At 40.7% G+C, this 20,638-nt stretch overlaps 1 protein-coding gene across 6 annotated transcripts in view; it reads right to left on the bottom strand.

The window, feature by feature from the left end:
• The window catches only part of FHOD3 (formin homology 2 domain containing 3), a 726,388-nt gene that overhangs the window by 68,084 nt on the left and 637,666 nt on the right, over positions 1-20,638 (bottom strand). For 5 of the 6 annotated variants that reach the window (XM_036756241.1, XM_036756249.1, XM_036756284.1 and 2 more), the window contains 2 exons: positions 8,617-8,925; positions 2,734-3,620 (listed from right to left, as the gene is read on the bottom strand). In XM_036756241.1, the coding sequence (XP_036612136.1) occupies positions 2,734-3,620; positions 8,617-8,925 (1,196 nt within the window). The remainder of the gene's footprint in view (positions 1-2,733; positions 3,621-8,616; positions 8,926-20,638) is intronic. The other variant, XM_036756258.1, reaches the window with a different exon arrangement.

The following is a 20,638-nucleotide window of genomic DNA, read 5'->3' as shown; positions in this document are numbered from 1 at the left end:
TTGTCACTGTTCCTAGACAAACTTGAATCACCATGACATTGATAATTGGTATCATCTGTACATAAATTACTTGATGTACATAATAAAAATTGTGTCTTTAGTTACCTGAATGTGTAGGGCTACCTCTTTGATAGGGGTTTTTCTTCATTGTCTCCCATAAGCCTCCACCAAATTCCTCCTCTGACACTTCATGGTGGTGTGTAGGTGACAACAGAACCTCAAAAACTGGACCAGCAGAGGGAAAACTTTGGCAGGTTTTGCCATAGCAGAAAGGCCTAGGAAAAACAGCCCTAGGAAAAGAGTAAGTCTGCTGTCCAAAGACTGGCCTAGGTAAGTATGGAGGGACTCATCACTACTAGCTGGCATAAAGCTGATGAATTCTTTGGTAATGGCAGCCATCCTGCCAACATGGCTCTCTAGACAAGAGAAAGATAGCATTTCTGCTGAAGGAGATTTCCTTTGGGGAAAATCTAATTATATTTCATTTTCACATGGAGTTCCTCATTGATGTGGAACATAAGTAAGTAACGTCGAATGGGTTTATTTGGGTTTTCACTGTGTGTATGTGTGTGTGATAGGAGGAGGCATTTGGGGAGGTGGCATTTGATATAAGAAAAACTTGTGAACCAACTAAAGTTAATTCCAACAAGCCTTTCAATATTACACAGTGAAGTGGATTTGAAATGAGTTGTAGGAAGTCACAGCTCAATATATGCCCATGTTCTCTGTGCTGTAAGAGTTTTAACTCTGAGAACTGATTTACTTTCAGATAGAGCAGATTTCCCACACTGGTTGGCTGGGAAGTCCAAATGGGTTGACTGCAGACCTGTACTTTCTATAGTAGCTCTGTGTCTTACTAGCATTTTAGTCCTTAAGTGATACAGGCCGTAACGTGACAAGTTCTTTCAGCTCACCACAGGAAATCCCGATGAGGAATGAAGACGGGAGTGGGGATTGTTGGCAGCTCCTGGCCATGTGCCTGGAAAGCAAGCCTGGCCCTCTAACTCATTCCCCACTGCTCATGGATTGTCAGCACTCTGTCCGATGAGTCATAAGCATTCACCTGAATGCTATGAGAAGTTTAGAGACCCTTATATAGGAATTTAGTGCTCTACTCCCCTTATGTAGCTGCTTAGGGCCACTTATTCAGCATAATATACATTAACCAAATGATCAACCCCGTCCATGCTGCCCCTTTCTCCTCCCCCCCCCCAAACGCATGGGATTAGTGGAGATAAACAGTACATACAAAATATAATTTTGTATGTTTGAGCTTTTCTATTTCCTTTGTGTTGACCCTTAGGGGATCTGTGTCCATGGGGAAATATGGAACGTTTTTGCTTAAGGGCTCATCTAGTGAATATAGTCATTAAAAGTGGTGATGTATATAGCAAGAGAAGGAGGAAGAATGGGTTAATGAAGACAAAATTTGACATTTGTAGATGGCTGTGTACTTGGCAGTGCTTCCACAAACCTTGTTTCATTAAGAGGGAGAAACAAATGTGAGTGGTGACAAAGGACATTTTGCAGTTTGAATAGAATTTTACGGATGTGATAATTAAAGAAGTATTTTCAAGACTACAATATACACTGGCTAAAAGTTCTCAGCTTGCTTTTAAAGATGAGAAATATACCTGAGTGTCTAAGTTAGGATCTTTTTTTAATGCAGTGAATCATTAGAAATATGTTATTAAGTCTATTAGTGGAGAATTTTTTTTTCTCAGTACCCTATGTTAACTTTTACTTGTCATGCTCAATAGGTACCTTATAGTGAGCTATCTTATTTTTAGTAACTGGGAATACGAAGTGTAATTCATATATGCAATACATCAGCCAAGGGCTAAAACAGTCAGGTGTAAACCAAAAACGTCAGTCAGCCCAATGCATATACTGTCTACTCCATCCAAAACACAGAGATTAGGTTATTTGGAAAGGTCCGTATTTTTGGCATTCTGTACACCTATTCAAGGAATTACTTAAAGAAATGTCACTAGAAAGATGAAATATCTTCTTTTGTAGGCATGGAGTTGCATCACATAGTCAACATCCAAACTGTCTAATGTTAAATTAGGATTGCTGGATCACTATATTCATTGACATTTCTGGGCAGCTAGGTGGCAGAGTGAGTAGAGGGCTGGGCCTGGAGTCAGAAAGCCTCATCTCCACAAGTTCAAATCTGGCCTTAGATATTTACTAGATGGGTGACTCTGGGCAAGTCATTGAACTTTGCCTCAGTTTCTCATCTGGAAAATCAACCGGAGAAAGAAATGGCAAACCACTTCAGTATCTTTGTCAAGAAAACCCCAACTAGGGCCATGAAGAGACAGACATAACTGAAACAACTAAACAACATTATTTCTAGTAAGTCAGTAGTTTTTATTCTCTAACTGGCTACTGTGAATGATACCTGGCTAATGTTTTTAAATGTATCTTCCTTCTCCCAAGCTCTCACTACCTGAGTTCTTAGATGGCCATTTTGGTTAATATTCTTGGCTACTGCCCGCATTATCCAGGCCCATACCACCTGAAATGGAGCTAAGGAATGAGAATCATTAAATTTGTGTCTAGGATGGGAATGACAAATTAATAACTCAAATTGTAATAGATATATGGCCCCTATTGAGTGAGTAAGGCAGCATAAATGTATCTTGTGAGCTACAGAGCTGGATGGTCTTATCAAATGATGAAAAGAAATGCCACAAGTTAAAGGAACAAGCTAGATGTTAGTGGTACCTTTGTGACAGACAGTTCCTTGGATTTAGACTCAAAGAGGTGCTCCAGTTTGGAAGTATCCACTTTAATGGGTTCCAGTTTCGACCACAGGAATTCTCTGCAGCGTTTGTTTTTACACTGCCACTCAAATGGCCGCACCTCATTCCAAAAGAGACGGATGGTTTTCTTCTTCTTTGTGAATGCTGGCTGACCCCTAGGAACCTGGGGCCACCCTAAACCCTGAGGAGTGCCAAACATTGGGGGAGGAGCCAATAAATTAGCAGGGGCTGGAGTTGGAGATGAGCAATCAAAAAGAGGGGGAGGGGGAGGTGGAGGCAAACACAAAAAGGAAGGTGGAGGTGGAGGAGGAGGAATGAGCGAGTCCCTAGGACCCCAATCCATGTCCAAAACATCTATATCATCCTCATCTCCCAAGTCTGTAAAGTCCATCTCTTTGATTTTCAGTTCCCTAGGATTTGCCATGAGCTGATCCCAAATGTAGTCCGACTCCTTCTTTGGTTGTGCTTGTGTCTTTTCAGAGACCTGTTCACCAATTCCCGCCTCTGATGAGGCTGTGCCTTTCGTGAGCTCACCGCTGTTGAATTTCTCAGCAAAGGCTTTTACGCTGCCCTGGTTATCCAAATTTTCAATATCCATCTTCTTGACATTCTCATCTTTAGCCTGTGTGCTGGACTGGAGAACAGAGATCCTACTGGCTACACAGGTGATGGACTCCTCATCTTCTTCTGTCCTCTTCTTCTCCTCCACCTTCTCCGGCTCTTTCTCCTCTTCATCCTTGGGTTTTTTATTATGGGCATACAACATGTCCAGCATAAACCGCTTGTTGTTGAGGATGTTGCTACACTGCTCATTTACACCAGCATCCTGAATGGTCTGTGACCATAGACCTGAAATTATACAAGCATGATTAATGAAAAAGTAGAAAAAGCATCATTAATGAAAAATTTTTTAAAAAAAGAGGGGATCCAAATCAACAAGAGCAGACAGTAATAGACATGAATGAGGCTGATGACATTTTGGCAGGTTACACATTTGGCACATCAACACCTGCATATATATCCAGATGGTCCTCTCTTGGAGGTGTGATGCTTCTGTCTAGCTGCTTCTAGGTAACTGCTTCTCTACTGCACAGGTGGTAGAAATCTCCTCTCTGTCCCCAACATCCTACAACCTGATCCCTCTGCCAGCCACACATTCATGAAGATGAATCAGTTTTGAGGACCTCTGTCTCTAAAGAAGGCAGTTCCTCATTGTTTTCCTTGAATGGCCATGGCTGGTGGATCCCTGCTTTGAGTCTCCCATGACCTTTCTTTAATGATAACACACATTCTATTTTTTTTCTTCTGTTCTCTATAGAGTTAGCCTCAGAGTTAAGAGATTTCTTAAGATCATAGTCTCTGCTGTTGACTCTCTAGGGATAGGGTCCTTGAATATCCCCAGTAAATCAAGGGCTCCCTGGACAGTATCTGTGGGATATCACTTCTCCCTTAGTAGAGTAGGGAAATCATGGATGGCTCTAGACAAGGGGTGGGGAACCTGTGGCCTCGAGGTCACATGTGGCCCTCTAGGTCCTCAAGTGTGGCCCTTTCACGTCACAGAACAAATCCCCTTAAATAAAAGGATATCTTCTCTAACACTTGGATTCAGTCAAAAGGCTGCACCCAAGGACCTAGAAGGTCACAGGTAGCCTCAAGACTGCATGTTCCCCACCCCTGCTCTAGATATTTTCACTTTGACACCAGCATGCAAGGATCCAGCCCAAGGACCTTATCTTATTGTTCTTTGATTAAAACTTATGAAGCATTTAATTCAATAAGTCATACTCTAACCCACCCAAGAAGAATGGAGGTCTTCAGTGTTGATACATTTTCTAAAGTATAATTTTGCATTTCCATGTTCTGAGAATCCCTGTTCAGTTTCACAAATTAAATAAACTTAAGAAACAAATATTATTAAGAGATGAGCAGCCTATTTGAAATGGCATAGGAATTAAATCAAAATGAATCTTTTCATGGCTCTGAGCAGCTCTCCTGTTCTTCTATTATGTTGGCGATGTTTGGATTTTCTCACACGGGTAAGAAGACCTAATAGCACAATATTTTAAACTCTTGATTTCTCTGCTTACTTTTCCACCACTGCCATGAAATTTATATTACACAAAACCCCAAAGAAGAACCAATATGAATGTAAGAGCAAAAGAAGAAATCACAAAGTAAGAAAAACAAATATGAATTTCTTTCAAGCCTTAAATTTTTTCCCCTTTAAATAAACATATAGTTATTGGAAACACAGACCAGCTAAGGGCAACTGGTTTTTCTTTGAGTTCCTCTTATGGGTTTAGAATCAGATGGAAGTGTGTTTGTAGGCACTGAATGGCAGGACTGCCAGAGCCGATTATTCCAATTCACCCCAGTTTGTTTGGATAAGCAGCAGGACTTCTCAAAGCCCAGTAATAACGGACTGCAGTAAAGCAGGAGGCATTCGATTATACCATAAAAGTAGAGACAGCGCTACAGCTTGTGAGTAATTAGTAGCATTTGTCTATCTCCTGTTCTTGCTAAGAAGGCATTGGCTTGTGACTGATAACTGAGACTCTGCTTTGGGGAAAGTTATCCATATTTGGAAGGATGTTGGATAATCTGACCTGCATGAGTTCACTGGCTTACTTTACTGATCCAACTAGTTGATGTATTTCAGGACTGCTAAACGGGGTAATGATGACTAACTGTTATAGCATAATAAACAAAACATGATGCGGGCAACACGAAGAAAGCTTGGAGCCAGGGTGTATGTGCCTGCAACCCTGTACATAGCATCAGAGCAAGTAGCGGAGAAACTCCAGCTAACTCGACTTGGAATTCAGCTTAGCGTTAGCATGGTCTCATCATCCTTGCACTAATTCTACTGCAGACTCCTGCAACTCCATAAATATAAGACTGGAGTAAAATGCAATGAACATCCCTGAGATGCAAACGTATCACACATTTCTCCTCTCTCACTCTGTCATAGCTGCCAAGACTATGCGCAATAAATCCTAACACTGCCTTTTGCCCAGGCAAATAATAGGTGAAAATGGACATCTTAATTAGTCGGCCTGATGGTTGACATCATCTATGTAGCCTTTGTCATTTATATAAAAACAAGGCAATTCTGGTACTAAAGAGCTGCTGCCATAAGAGTCAGCTGAGCAATCCTCACAAAAGGCTTTTTGAGGCCACCAGGCCCCAGAGAATCCAGCTTTAATGAATTTATGTCTTCTGGTTGGGGATCTTTTTTTTTTAATATTTCAAAGGTCTGTGACTTCATCAGCAGGGGCACTCCCTCATCAGGGCAAATTGAAGCCCTTCCTTAGGCCATTAGAAGACATTGTTCCCAAGTTTTGGGGAACACATCAATACCTGCTGGCCATTTTTCTGAGCTCCATGAGACTGTTTCTTGGAGCTCAAGCATTCTCCTCAGCCCTCTCTGAGGGCAAATTAGCCTAAAATATACAATTTAATCAGCTGATCAGTGTGACTCCACATGGGTTTATTTTAAAAGAGTAATAATATGCAACTTTTTAAAAGACGATCATCATATACTTCAGGAATTTAACATCCTTTAAATACTAAAGGGAGAGCAAAGAGCTGTTTATGAGTTAATAAGTGACAACATGCTTACCACTACAGGCAGTTTTTACAGGATTTGCAAATTGTTTATAACCTTATACTTAGAAATCTAAATGTGACATATTCTCGTAAATCTTGTGATAAAACTTCAATATCTTAAAAGATCAAACCTGTACTTCCACTGTTCTATTTTTCACTTGGTGCAAAAATTCCTCCCCCAGCAGTGGAAAGAGTTATATTATATATGATCCCCAAAGGTAGTAATTCCAAAATTAAAATAGTGTAGTCCGAGTTAGGGAAATAGCCTAAATCAAATCTTAGGGAATTCATCATTCAATATAACACGAGGAGCAGGGTGGGGTGGGGTGGTGGTGTGGCATTAGAAGTTGTGGGTTTGGATTCTGCTTTTTCTACTGGTAATATACAGGTCCTTGGACAAGTCACTTAACCTCAGTTTTCTCATCTGTAAAATGGGAGCGATAATGTTGATGCTATTTCCTTCCCAAGATTGTTAAGGGGATCAAATGGGATTCCATATGTAAAGTACTTTATGACACTAGAGCGCCATATTGAATTATGACCAACCATTGCCTTTTCCATTGGAACACTGACCACAATGGTTCAGCTTTGTGACTCAAATACTGCAGTGGACTGCGGGGCCTCATCAATGTGGGGACTGCTTCTGCTAATTCAGACCACAGCTGCCCAGCCTGTGTGACTTGTCCACGTACTCCCATAAATGCATTGAGGTGGTGCACCCAAAGTGCCATGGGCCTTTCTTGCTTTCTCTTGACCTTGTAAGGATACCAGCTTGTCTCTTCCTCTAGATAACCAATCTTCTTTTGCAGGGAGCGGTGACTTTACTGGTTATAGGAACTAGCAATGAGGAAATTCCTTCTTACCCATGCAGATTGGCATCTGCTCTGTACCTAACAGTCTGAGGGCATTTCCTTGAGTACTGAGAGGACAAATGACTTATCATGGGTTACAAAGCCAGATTGTGTCAGAGGCAGGACTAGAACCCAGAACTTCCTCAATCCAAACCAGAACTCTGACCACTATGTAACACTGCCTCTCAATTGTTTGTTACCCTAGGAAAAAGACAAATTAAGGATTTTAAGAAAAATATTCAATTTCACAACACAAGGTAACCAAACCCATGCCAGCATTGTGTTATGATGTTTTAATGCTCTCTGTCAATCAATCAGCATTTGCGAAGTACTTAACTATGTGCCAACAACTATGCAAGGTACTAGGGACACAAACACAAAAATTAAACTATAAAACACTGAATTTGTTGGTAACAAACAACTGATTACACAACTCTTAACTTAATGTACCCTGGAAAGAAAAAAATTCTTGTTGTCTTACAAAGAGAGGGAAGGTGGTAAGAAAATACCTTCTCTTATAATATATTTTAAAGATTATTGCAATATAACAAACCAGCCTGGTAAAGTATGCCTTCCTCCCTCCTTCCTTTCTTCTTTCCTTACCTCTCTCCCTCTTCTTCTTTTTTCTTTCTTCCTCTCTCCCTTTCTTTTTCTCTTCCTTTCTCTCATATCCTTGCTACCTACCTACCTTCCTTCCTTCCTCTTCCTCTCTTCATTTTTCCATATTCAAATCTGTGAGTTCTTTGGTGTAGGGAATTCCCAGTGAAGAAGCCCTTTTTTATAGACATATCTGCAGTACTGAGTAGTTAAGTGACCTGCCTTTTTGATATGAAAGGCATATCCATAATGCAACACTGCTTTTGAAAAAAAAATAAAAGAATTTTTAAAATTATAGCAAAATCAACAACTAAATCAATGACACATAATGCTTATTTCTCAAGAGAAACCACCCGATCCTTTAATTATCAACAAGTTCAAAAGAATTTCTGAATCCATATCTAGGATAAAGTCTACTACCATACACTACAGAAGGATAAAGAGCTACAGCTCACCTGGGCCTCTTACCTCTATGCAGTACCATAGCCTCAGCATGGTGTAGTGGATAGGACATTGGCCTCGGAGTCAGAAAGACCTAGGTTCAAACCCTGCCTCAGATATTTATTAGCTATGTGACCCTATACAAGGCATTTAAACTCTCTGTGCCTCAGTTGATGAAGACATCAGGGGTTGAACCTGATGACTTCTATGATCTCTGTCAGCTTTAAATTTATGATTCCTCAAGGGGATGGTGTGTATTAGTCTATGGCCAGTCCAGGGGTTCAGTTCTCTCTCCCACCCTCTATTTTCCTTAGAATTTGTTTGCATGATTAAATAAAGGACTTTACCAGCTTCATTATCACTGGTTAACTTGTTCTCTTTCTCTTCTCTCTCTAAAGTGCTGCTTGTGGAGGAAATGCTGGAGGCTGAGCAGTTGTCTTTTTCATTCACTTCTTCATTCTGCCTTTCCTTCTCGCTGAGTATTGCACTTTCTTCTGGTCCTTGGGTCCCCTCACTTCTTGGTCCCCCTTGCCGACATAACGCTTCCTGATGCGGCACATCCGCCCTCTGCTCCACTCCGGCCTCAGCTTTGTGTCCTTCTGCTTCCACTCTTTCTGTCTCAGCCTCTGCTTCGGGGTCAGGGTCACTTGCACTCACTGGTGGAGACAACAATGGAGAAAAATTCACTTAACAGTCATTTCTTGGAGGCGTCAAGCGAGAGTCGAAAACTTATGGGAGTGGGGTTGTCCCCCCTCTTTCCATTCTGTTTTCTCCTAAGGAAAGAAAAACATCCACAGAGAATGTACAGCCTCACAAGTAAGATGCTGCTGGATGAAACTGAGAGCTACCTGAACAAGTTCATCATCCTTTGCTTTGACTGTTCCCACACTGGGAACCTCTCTATATTTTCCAAACATATTTAGAAGTTTGGCTCTGGGGTTCTCAAAACCATTTGTAAGACTACCAAAAATGGAGGCCAAATTCTTACCTTTTAGTAAAAAGGGGGACCTCCACATCTGGCCTGATTTCCTGGGCTACATAAAAACATCATGCCTGTCTGCCCTGGATGCAACCTATCATGGGTTCAACTTTCTGGGCCTTCTAATCAAGTCCAAAGAATTGGGGGAAAAAATCTGATTCAATCCCTGACCATGCCAGACATATGTACGCAAGGTACAAAGCCAGAAGGAGATAAGGTCACTGATTAGAAGGGACAGGAAAAAACTCTCCCAAAACCTTCCACATGCAGGGTTAGTATATGAAGGATATGTTTCTTTTTTAGCTGACAAAGTCACAGGGACATGCAGACAATAGGGGTGAGACTCTCATAAGGGTACATGGACGTCACCAGCAGGTTCTGTGTTGGAGGAGGGGGTGTACATGTCTCCCCAACAGAATGCAAGTCAGAATCTGTTTCCCTTTCGGATGCCCAGTACCTGACACTTTAAAAATGCTTTTTGATTGAGTTCCTGCCCAGTAAGCCCTGTCACAACCTCTCCACCACTAATGACAAATGGAGTTTTGCTTTCAGTTTCTGAATGACTCAAGAGAAATTATTTTTTTCAAGGCTCACTTAGCAGATCCTCATAAGCTCTACAGACTGTCCCTTGCTAGGAAGGTGAAATGTATGTACCTAGGGGGTAAACACTAGCCTGTGCACCAGTCCTTGAACAGCTTCTAAATGTGACCTGTTTTCCCACTGGAGAATTTCTCAAGGCTCTACTAAGGCATAAACAAATAATGGGGCGAGGTATTGCTCCCCCATTCCTCTATCCCTTACTTTGCTGGTTTTGGAAGGCTTAAAGAGGTGGTGGTTTGTTAAGACGTTCGGTGCGTGAATTTTATTTTGGAAGCTTTAGTTGAGTAATGCAGGTGCCATGCACAGAGTATGGCGTTCAGCATGGAGATAGGTAGTCAAAGGTATCCTACTGCATCGTCGTTATTAGAAAACTCATCTTGAGACTCTGAAGACCTGGGTTCAAGTCCCAGCTGTTACTCAGTAGTGGTATTCAGGACCACTGGAAAGTCACTTAACCTCTCAGCTTCTTCACCTGTAAAATGAGCATAATTACACGTGCACTGCCTTCCCCGCAGAGTTCTCGGGAGACAAGAGCTTTGTAGACTTTAAAGTGGTACATAAATACAGTGTATTTATGACCATGATAACCACTGACAGTTCTTTGAGTAAGGAGTGTGTTATAGTCCTTGGAGTAAGAGGCATCTTGCTTGATCCTCTCTTTTGTTTCAAAGACATGCCAAGAGGGACAGGAGAGACCCAAACAGGAACCCAAATGGTTTGCAATATGCTTCTTAGTTGTGTTGGTGCTATGCAATTTTTGCCTCCAAAAGACAGAAATGAGTTATTAGGAGGAAAGACTGAAACACAGGTGAAGAGAAAGCAGAAGTGTGCCTTTCAGTTTAATTCTCTTTGTAAAACACTTTTCTATGGTGATCCCTTTGGTAATCTGAAAGGAGTACTTAGCAAAGCCTGTTAATTTTGTAAGTGGGACCATGCCAGAGTGTAGAAAAATGGCTGTGTCAGACATTTGGTTGACAGAAAGCACATGTTTTCACACACATTTCCGTCTTAATAGCCACATCAAAACTGAAGTGCGTTTCCAACAGCCTGGCATATGGCATCCACTTCACTTTTAACATACTGGCATATGGTGGGAATTGTTGGTAGTACAGTCTCCTCCAGCAAGCCTGAGCCCTAACAGTGAAATCCAGCCAGTCATCTTCTGTGTCTCCAGCTAAGCCTGGGTCATTTCTGCAGAGTGGGAAAATAACAAGAAAGTAGGATCTGGGATTTGGTGATTTGACTGACTAGATTTACCATTTCAACCTTGACCACATCAATTTATAGCAATGTTCAGTTATTTTTCAGTGAAAGTAAAGGATTCAGCCATATTAAGATAAGCAAACTCATGTCTTCTAGCAACCACATTGGCCAGTAAGACTAGAACTAATTAGGATGACAACAGAAATGCACGATTTATAAAGGAAATCCACGGAAGTACAACACCAATAATAAGCACTATGTATTCAATGTTTGGGCAGCTAGGTGGCACCCGAGTGCACAGAGTACCAGGCCTGGAGTCAGGAAGACTCATTTTCATGAGTTCAAATCTGGTCTCAGTCACTTACTAGCTGTGTGACCCTGGGCAAGTCACCTAGCCCTGTTTGCCTCAGTTTCCTCATCTGTAAAATGAGCGAGAGAAGGAAAAACTGAACAACTCTCTCCTTACATTCTATGGAAGAGATTAGGCTTGTTCTGTTTTTTCCTAGAAGGCAGAACTTAAGGACGCTGGGTAGAAATCACACACAGGCTTAGCACAATGCCTAGCACATTTTGTTGTTAGGTCCTTTTCAGTTATGGCTGACTCTCCATGACCCCTTTAGGGTTTTCTTGGCAAAGCTAGTTGGGTGGTTTGCCATTTCCTTCTCCAGCTCATTTTGTGGATAAGGAAACTGAGGCAAATAGGATAAAGTGACTTGCCCATGGTCACACAGCTGGTAAGTATCTGAGGCCGGATCTGAACTCAGGTCTTCCTGACTCCAGGCCTGATGCTCTATCCACTGAGCCACTTAGCTGCCCAAATGGCACATAGTAAGCACTTAATAAGTATTGATATATTGACTGATGAGCAGATTTTATTTCAATATATGACACTTCCTAACACTTAAGCTATTCAAAAATGGAATGAGATGTTTTGGGAGGAGATTGTGAGCTCTGGATCACTGGAGGGGTCTCCAAGTACAGGCTGGATAAATGCTGGGGATACTGTAGAGCATAAGGATCCCTGTAGGCTGCATATTGACTTAGAAAACTGGGCACGCTTTTACATGTGTGTGTATGTGTATACATCTACATCTACACATACATACATATTTATTTATTACTATATCAACACCTTAAAATCAGATACAAACTACATTTTAATCTGGTATATGTTGCCCTCCAGAATGCTGTGGACCATATGGGGCCTCTAAGACTGTGTGTCTGACACCTCCAGACTAGGTGAACTCTGAAGTCCTTTCCATCTCTGGGGTTCTGAAAGACACAGTGATTTGCTGCCTGGCATGGTGCCTCTGACAAGCATTTTCAGATCTTGTTTTCTTTCTGTCACTGCATCTGTCTCTTGGCAACCTGCCTGCCATTGGGCAGGTGAATGGAGAAGAAGTGACAGGAAGGGCCATTTCAGTTCCACTCAGGCAACAGAAAACAGATGCAGAGTCGGCAGTCAGTTACCAAGGGAGTAACAAGACAAGGCTAAAAACTCCCCTCAATTCCTGGGCAGACACTGAAGAAATCGATGCAGTGATCTCCAAGGTGTCCACTATTTCTTTTCCTGAGGTGACCAACAAGACTACAGGGAATCATACAGTTGTCATTTAAGATACTGAAGGGGGAGGGATGAGACTATGCTTAAGCCTACAGATCAAAACCCAGGGAAGGGGTGAGTACTCCAGGGCCCCCTACAATTCCTCATTCTTCATAGGATCATAAATGCAGAGCTGGAAGGGACCTTGGAGGTCATCTAGTCCAACTTTATCACTTTACAGACAAGGAAGTTGAAGTGAATTGACTAAAACCACACAGGTAACTTTTGTCAGAACCAGAACTCTTGCCCAAGTCTTCTGATTTTAAGCTCAACACTCCTCCCACTGTGCTATACTCTCCCTCTTAGTTTTTTTTTTGAAGGGGGAAGGCAGGGCAATTGGCATTAAGTGACTTGCCCAAGGTCACACAGCTAGTGTGTCAAATGTCTGAGGCTGGATTTGAACTCAGGTCCTCCTGACTCCATGGCCAGTGCTCTACTCACTGAGCAACTTAGCTGCCTCCTTTCCCTCTTATTTTTAAATTGCTAGTTGTACACTCCTTTGCTTCCTCATCACTTTAGCACTGAGTTTTAAATGGCGATTTCAAGTATAATTTTATCATGGACCATAAACAATAAGAAACGCAAACACATTTTAAACCCCAAGTCACATAATGAAAAGAAATGTGATACTGATACATTGACGTGTCAGTGGTATTCAGATTTTTATTAAATTGTTCGAGAAATTAGTGTTACTTAGGTAACTGAAATTTCATTTGACAATGACAAATTTTATACTGGGCATTAAAACCAGTGTCCTACTGTGATTAATTATTAAATTAATTAGTAAGTATTTATTAAGCACCTATTACTAGTTCCTAAGCATAGTGCTAAGTGCTGGGGATACAAAGACATAAATGTAATAGCTCCTGCAATCAAGAAACATACTGTATTGGAGGAGAAAATGTGTACACATATATACAAAATATGTAGGAAAAAATACAAGGTAATTTTTTTTTGGAGGAAGCATTAGAAGCTGTGGGATTCAGCAAGGGCCTCCTGAAAGAAGTGACATTTTAGCTAAGCTTTGAAGGAAACTAGAGATTCTAAAAGGCTAAGGTAAGGAGGAAGGGCATTTGGGGACTTCCTGTGCAAAGGTAGGGAGAGAGGACATGGAGAGTTGTGTGTAATGAATAGAAGAAAGCAAGTTGGACTAAGGAAGATGTGGAGGAGAGTAATGTCTGATAAAACCGGAAATGTGGTTGGAACCAGTCTGTGAAGGGCTTTAAATCCCAGAGTTATTTAAAAATAAAACTGTGCTCTATATATTATGGTTTGTTATTTTATGTGCTATTTTAATATATTGGAGGGAGTCCCCCATGACTGTGTTGCCCCCAGGAGTTACCTGTTCTGAATCTGCCTGTGGCAGAAAATGAAATCAGTTGGAATAATTTACAAGGAGGCTGAATTCAACTAAAAATAAGAACAAACTTTCTGATAATTAGAGTTCTGTCAAAATAGAATGAGTTGCCTTTATAGGTAGAAAATTTCCCATCATGGCAGGGTTTCAGGGGGACGGAGGATGATCAATTGTCAGGGATGTGGTAGCGGAGCTTCATGTTTTGGGGGGCATTGGACTAGTTGACTTGCGGTCCCTTTCAAGACCCCTCTATGACTCCCTCTGTGTTGCAAGGGCCATTTTGTCATTCTGCTAGTAAGAGAAAGGAAAAAAGTTTGAGGGGCACCACTCTATATCCTGGGTAATTAGAGGATGTAGCATTCTTAGAGAAGAGAACAGAAATACAGCAGGGAAGAAGGCAAACAAAACATTCTGAGGAGGGATGCAGCCAACACCAAGGAATCCACGCCGATGTGGAGGAATAGGTGAAAGCAAAAATAAGGAATAACAGATAAACCTTCCCCCCAACTCTGCACAACTTGGGCCCCACAAAAGGTGTGAGGACTTCCTCAGGAAGGATAGTTGCAGAAATCTTAAGGAAGCTTCAGCCCGTTGTACACAGAACATCACTAAAGTTGATGACCCACAGCATTAGCAGATGGGAACAATCTTTTTACTGGTCTCAGAAAGAAGAGATGTATCACGATATTTGAAAACTCCCTACTTAGAAGTAAATGGAAGTAAAGACATATTAACCTAAAAATAAAATAGAAGTAAATACATATTTAATGCAACATAAAAGTAAAAGAAGTAAATACATATTAACCTAACATAACAAATTGGTAGGTATGTTTTCTTCCATGGGTGTGCAGACAAGATGGGACAAAGAACAGACCAAGAACCATTAAACTAGCTGACCAATTCCCTTCTGCTGATTCATATAAAAACAAATGACAGTCAGAAGGAACCTGGATTGTATCTCTAGACACTTTACAATTCTGGAAAGGAAAGTCAAGGATTTGGGAGCATAAGTCATATTGTCATCTGTTATCCTAGTTGAAGTTTGTTACTTATGAAGAGAAAGGAATAAATAAGAAAGTGAATGGCTGGCTGCAAAGATTTTATCAAAGAAAATGATTTGGTTTCTGGGACATATCCCAGGACTCTAGAACAAAGGGTCCTTACAAGGGACATGGTGCTCTTCAGAGAAACAGCAAATAATGTGTTTGGCAGGAGACTGGCCAACCTGACCAAGGAAGCTTCCAACTGAAATTCTACTGAGAAGGAGCAAAAGACCCAAACAAAACTGCCAATCTGGATAATGTGGAAGATAGCATTTATGAGATAGAAAGAGCAGAGTGGAGAAGCTGCTCAGTAATTCTCAGGAGGCAAATAACAGACTTAGATTGGGAATGACAGCAACAGACTTGGTTGATTATATAAAAATGCATGAAATAGCGGTAACCAATAAAGGGATCTCAGGGCTTGGTAGGATTGAGTTCTTGTCTGAAATGTGCCAACTGAAAGGTGTATTTTATTAAACAAAGCCACACACACACACACACACACACACACACACAGAGGTGTGATAGAAATGGAGGAGGAGAAGAAGCACATATAAAGAAGGGATAAAGCTGAGAAGGACAGACAGAACACCTGGGTCAGACTGAAAGGAGAGAGAAAATGAAGAGTTATTCTGAACATATACTCTATCCAGATTGCTCTGCCAGGTGGAGGGCACAGCATTTTAGAGATGAAAGGGGCTTTCCAGGTCACTTAGATCAGAGGTGTTAAAGGCAAACTATGGGCCACATGCTGCCTACAACGAAATAAATAAAAAATACAATAAAACATAAATGTCACATTTTAAAATTAAGTCAGTGTGCTATTTTGATTGAAGCTTGAAGACTGTTTCCTTATGGGTCACCTTCCCTAACAATTAGTTAAATTAAACTAGTGTATGATTTAATGAAAAGAACATTGGGCTTAGAGTCAGGAAAGACTTGGGTTCAAATTCTACCCTCAGCACTTCCTTGTTGTATGACTATAGACAAGGCATTTAACCTCTGTGAGACATGGTTTCTTGATCTGTAAAAGAGGGCCAATGACATCTATAGCATCTACCAGGGGTTACTGTGAGCAAAATGAGATAATGCCAGGGATGTGAGAATCTTTTAAAAGTTTAAAGACTTATGTGAATATGAGCTATTATTATTTCTCATTACTATTGATTTCCCTAACGAGGTATTTATAAGGTCACAGGGCTTGATGCAATTAGTACAACACCACACACGAATAGGAGCGTTCGGACACCCTGACCCTCCTTATCTGGACTCTCCAAAGAGCATTTTCAGACACTTTGGAAAAATCTTATGTAAAGATGTCTTCCTATTTGACATGTTGCTTAATGTCAATACTTGAGGGGATAGCAAGAAAAAGTTATATTTGTAGGTTCACATCTCACAGTCTTGTACAGTTTGAATATAGAAATATTGTCTAATAAATGTTTAATAAGTAATGTCTAATTACTAATGTCTAATGTCCAAGAAAAAAATGTCTAATAAGTAACACAATGTCCAGAACCTACCCAAGGGTCTTACAACTCAGACATTCAAGAATACTATTAGATAGGAAGGCAGCACAGTGGACAGAGTGCTTGACTGAGTTGGGAAGACCTAAGTTTAAATCCTACTACCCTCAGACACTAACTAGTTGTGGGACTCTACCCAAGTCACAACTTCTCTGTGCCTCAGTTTCCTCATTAGTAAAAAATTGGGATAATAATATCTTGCCTCAAAGGATTGTTGGAAGGATCAACTGAGATAAAATGTGTAAAGTGATTTCAAACTTGGAAGAGCTATAGAAATGCTAGCCATTATTATCCAGTTTTTTAGATAATCCAGGGGTAACTTTGTTGAACCAAAGAAGAAAATATATGGTCAAACTTATTTGCCACTACAACTTGTTAATAATAATTGGTAGCCATGAGATAAAATTGGCAGGAACTACAAGTAAATATCTCACCAAGAAACAAATGTTATTGACTGTTTTATGATCTGGCCTTCGTTGTTTATTTTAACTCCAGAGATAGACAACTTAGCTGCATGAAACGTTTTCATTTCCTTCTTCAAATTATTTTGACTTGGTGTTACTGAACTTGAGTCTCACCAGATACACAGTTGGAATGGTTAAGACATTAATGGCTAAGGGCTTCCCATACTAGTTGTGCCATAACATACCTAACACTTGAAATTATCAATAGAAAACATAAATCTATTCTGAGGAGCCTGGAAGAATGGAATATCTCTGACACAAAGAAGGATCTAGGAAATTTTGGATCAGAATAGAAGACATTCAGCTTATTCTGAGAAGCAGTATTTTATCTGCGATGGAGCTTTGGCCTTGAGTTAGCAGACTTGGGTTTGAATCCAGCACTGTCACCATAGGAAAATCAGTTAACCCCTCAGAACCTCAATTTCTTCATCTGATCCCTGCCCACCTCATCCTGTACATTACTTTGTACATATTTTGTAATGATTTATCTACATACATGTAGTTTTCATTCAATAGACTATAAACTTGAGAAATGCTTGTTCAATGAGAATGAATCTGTAAAAAGGCGGTACTAATATTTGAACTATTACCCCACAGGGTAGTGAGGACAGCTTTCTTTGCCAACCTTAAACAACTCTCTAGGTAAATGTTAATTCTTATTTCTTCCAATGAAAAGCAGCTATGTATGATGGATGCATACACGCTGTGATACATGCATAATTTTCTACTTTATGGTTCTCACAGCATCAATGTTTTCTCCCAAAACTGCTATTCTGATCATGTGGGACAAGAGGGTCGTCTGCCACCTAACTGATGAGGTATGAGAGTAAGGTTTAGATGTAGGGACAATGTTTACTGCGGATTTGGGACAATTTTGGACATAGTATGGCTTTGGGAAAAAAGATTATAAAAGTATAAATCTTTGTGGATAATGGAAAAAAGTGATTTAATGGAGCTGTAGAACCTGAGAGTTGGAAGGAACTTCAGAAAGATCCAGTTTAACTCATACTGACCAGAAATACCATCGGCAACCAACAAACAAGTGGTCAACCAGTCATACTTGCTGACCCCTAGTGATAGCGAGTCTCCTACCTGAGGCAGCCCTTTCCACTTCTGGATTAGCTCAAATTACTAGCAAGGTTCTTACACTGAGCATAAGTGTCTCCCTACCTTTCTATTCAGTGCTCCTCGTTCTGTCTCCTGGGTCTACTTGGAACAACATATCGCAGTGGAAAAATGAATATATCTAGAGTCAGAGGGTCTGGGTTTAAATTTTGGCTCTGACATTTACTACTTGTGTGACCTTGGGCAAGTCACTTAAATTTCCTGGGTCACAATTTCTATAGCTATAAAATGTGGGGATTGGACTATATAAAATCTAATGTCCATTCCAGCTCCAAATCAATCAACCAATAAGTATTTTTTAAGTTTTCACCTCTTGCCAAGGATTGTGCTAAGTGCTGGGGAAACAAAGAAAAAGCCAAAAACAGTCCCCGTCCTCAAGAAACTTATATTCTAATGGGAGAGACAGCAGGTAAATAAGTAGGCACCCACAAAATACCTACGGAGTAGATGGAACATAATGTTAAAGAAGAAGACACTGGCTTTTGCGCAGGGCTGAGAAAGGCCTCCTGTAAAAGGTGGCATTTGAGCTGAATCTTGAAGGACACCAGTGGGGTAGGAGGTAGAGATGAGGCACTCCAGGCAGGCAGTGCAGGGGCACAAGGCCAAGAGACCGAGTCCTGCATACTAGGGAGAGCAAAGAGACCAGTATGGTAGGACTTCAGAGGGTGTGGAGGGGAGTAATGGGTATGAAAGATTGTGAAGGTAGAAAGGGGCCAGGCTGTGAAAAGTTTTAAATGAAAAATAAAAGATACACAATTCTAGAAGTAATAGAGAGCCACTGGATCTTACTGAGTAAGTAGTAACGTGGTCAGATGTACGCTTCTGGAAAAACACTTTGGCAGCTGTGCAGAGGATGGACTGGAGTGAAAGGAGACTTGATGTAATAAGACCAATTAGGAAGCTAGTGTAATAGTCAAGGAGAGGGAAGATGAGGGCCTGAAAGAGGGTGGTCTTCGAGAGTCCAAGGCCATCTCCATTTCAGGATGAAGGACTTTGTGGAAGCTAGCCCAGCATTAGCTTTCTGGCTCATATGCTACACTACTGTTTCATACCGAGTTTGTGCTGTACAAGCGTCTTCAAATATTTGTACACAAACTGTTGTCTGGACATCTGTTATCCTGTAATTGTTAAATTGATATTTAAGAGCCTAAATATAATTTTACATTTATATTTATAAAATTTCATCTCATTCAATTTAACTCATGATTCTAGTCTTTTGAAATATGTTTGGATCCTGATTCTCTCATCAAAAAAGTTAATACCTCTTAGCTAACCCTCTCAGCTTCACATCATGCATGACTTTGACAAGCTTGACTTCTACGCTCTCATATGGATAAAAACATATGTAAAAAGGCACTGATAAAACAGTTGAACAGTACAATGTGCAAGACTGATCACTGGGGCACTCCACTAGAGACTTAGCAAAGATTTGGCAATGACATTGTAATGACTGTTTTTTGCATCACATCATTCAACCAGTTTTTAATTTACAGAGCAGTACCATCATGTAGCCCTTATCTCTCTCTCGTTTATAAGACTTTAATAGACTGTTTGTGATATGCTTTGCTCACATGTAGGTATACTATTTATGTAGTGTCTTCCTGCTCCACTATATTAGTTTCCATGTCAAGAAATGAAGCTAATCTGGTAGGACCTGTTCTGGATAAGGCCTTGACTGTTGCTTTCCTTTCTTTTTTTTATCATTTTTATTTAATATTTTAGTGTTCAACATTGATTTCCAAAAGATTGTGAGTTACAAATTTTCTCCCCATTTCTACCCTCCCCCCCATTCCAAGATGGCATATATTCTGATTGCCTCGTTCCCCAGTCAGCCATCCCTTCTTTCACCCCACTCCCTCCCATCCCCTTTCCCCTTACTTTCTTATAGGGCAGGATAGATTTCCATGCCCCATTCCCTATATATCTTTTTTTCCCAGCTGTATGCAAAAAACAACTTTTTTTTTAAGCATCTGCTTTTAAAACTTTGAGTTCCAAATTCTCTCCCTTCTTCCCTTCCCACCCACCCTCCCTAGGAAGGCAAGCAATTCAACATAGATCACACATGTATCATTACGTAAAACACTTCCACAATGCTCACGCTGTGAAAGCCTAACTATATTTCCTTCCATCCTATCCTGTCCCCCTTTATTCAATTTTCTCTCGTGGCCCTATCCCTTTTCAAAAGTGTTTGCTTTTGATTATCACCTCTCCCCATCTACCCTCCCTTCTGTCATCCCCCTTTTTTATCTTCTTCCTCCTTTTTTCCTGTGGGGTAAGATACCCAATTGAGTGTGTATGGTATTCCCTCCTCAGGTCAAATCTGATGAGAGCAAGCTTCACTCTTTCCCCCTCACCTGCCCCCTCTTCCCTTCCAACGAACTGCTTTTTCTTGCCACTTTTATGTGAGAAAATTTACCCCATTCTATCTCTCCCTTTCTCCCTCTCTCAGTATATTCCTCTCTTAAATTT

Source organism: Trichosurus vulpecula, chromosome 1 (genome assembly GCF_011100635.1).
Source record: "Trichosurus vulpecula isolate mTriVul1 chromosome 1, mTriVul1.pri, whole genome shotgun sequence".
Lineage (NCBI taxonomy): Eukaryota > Metazoa > Chordata > Mammalia > Diprotodontia > Phalangeridae > Trichosurus > Trichosurus vulpecula.
This window is presented reverse-complemented; position numbering and strand designations above follow the sequence as displayed.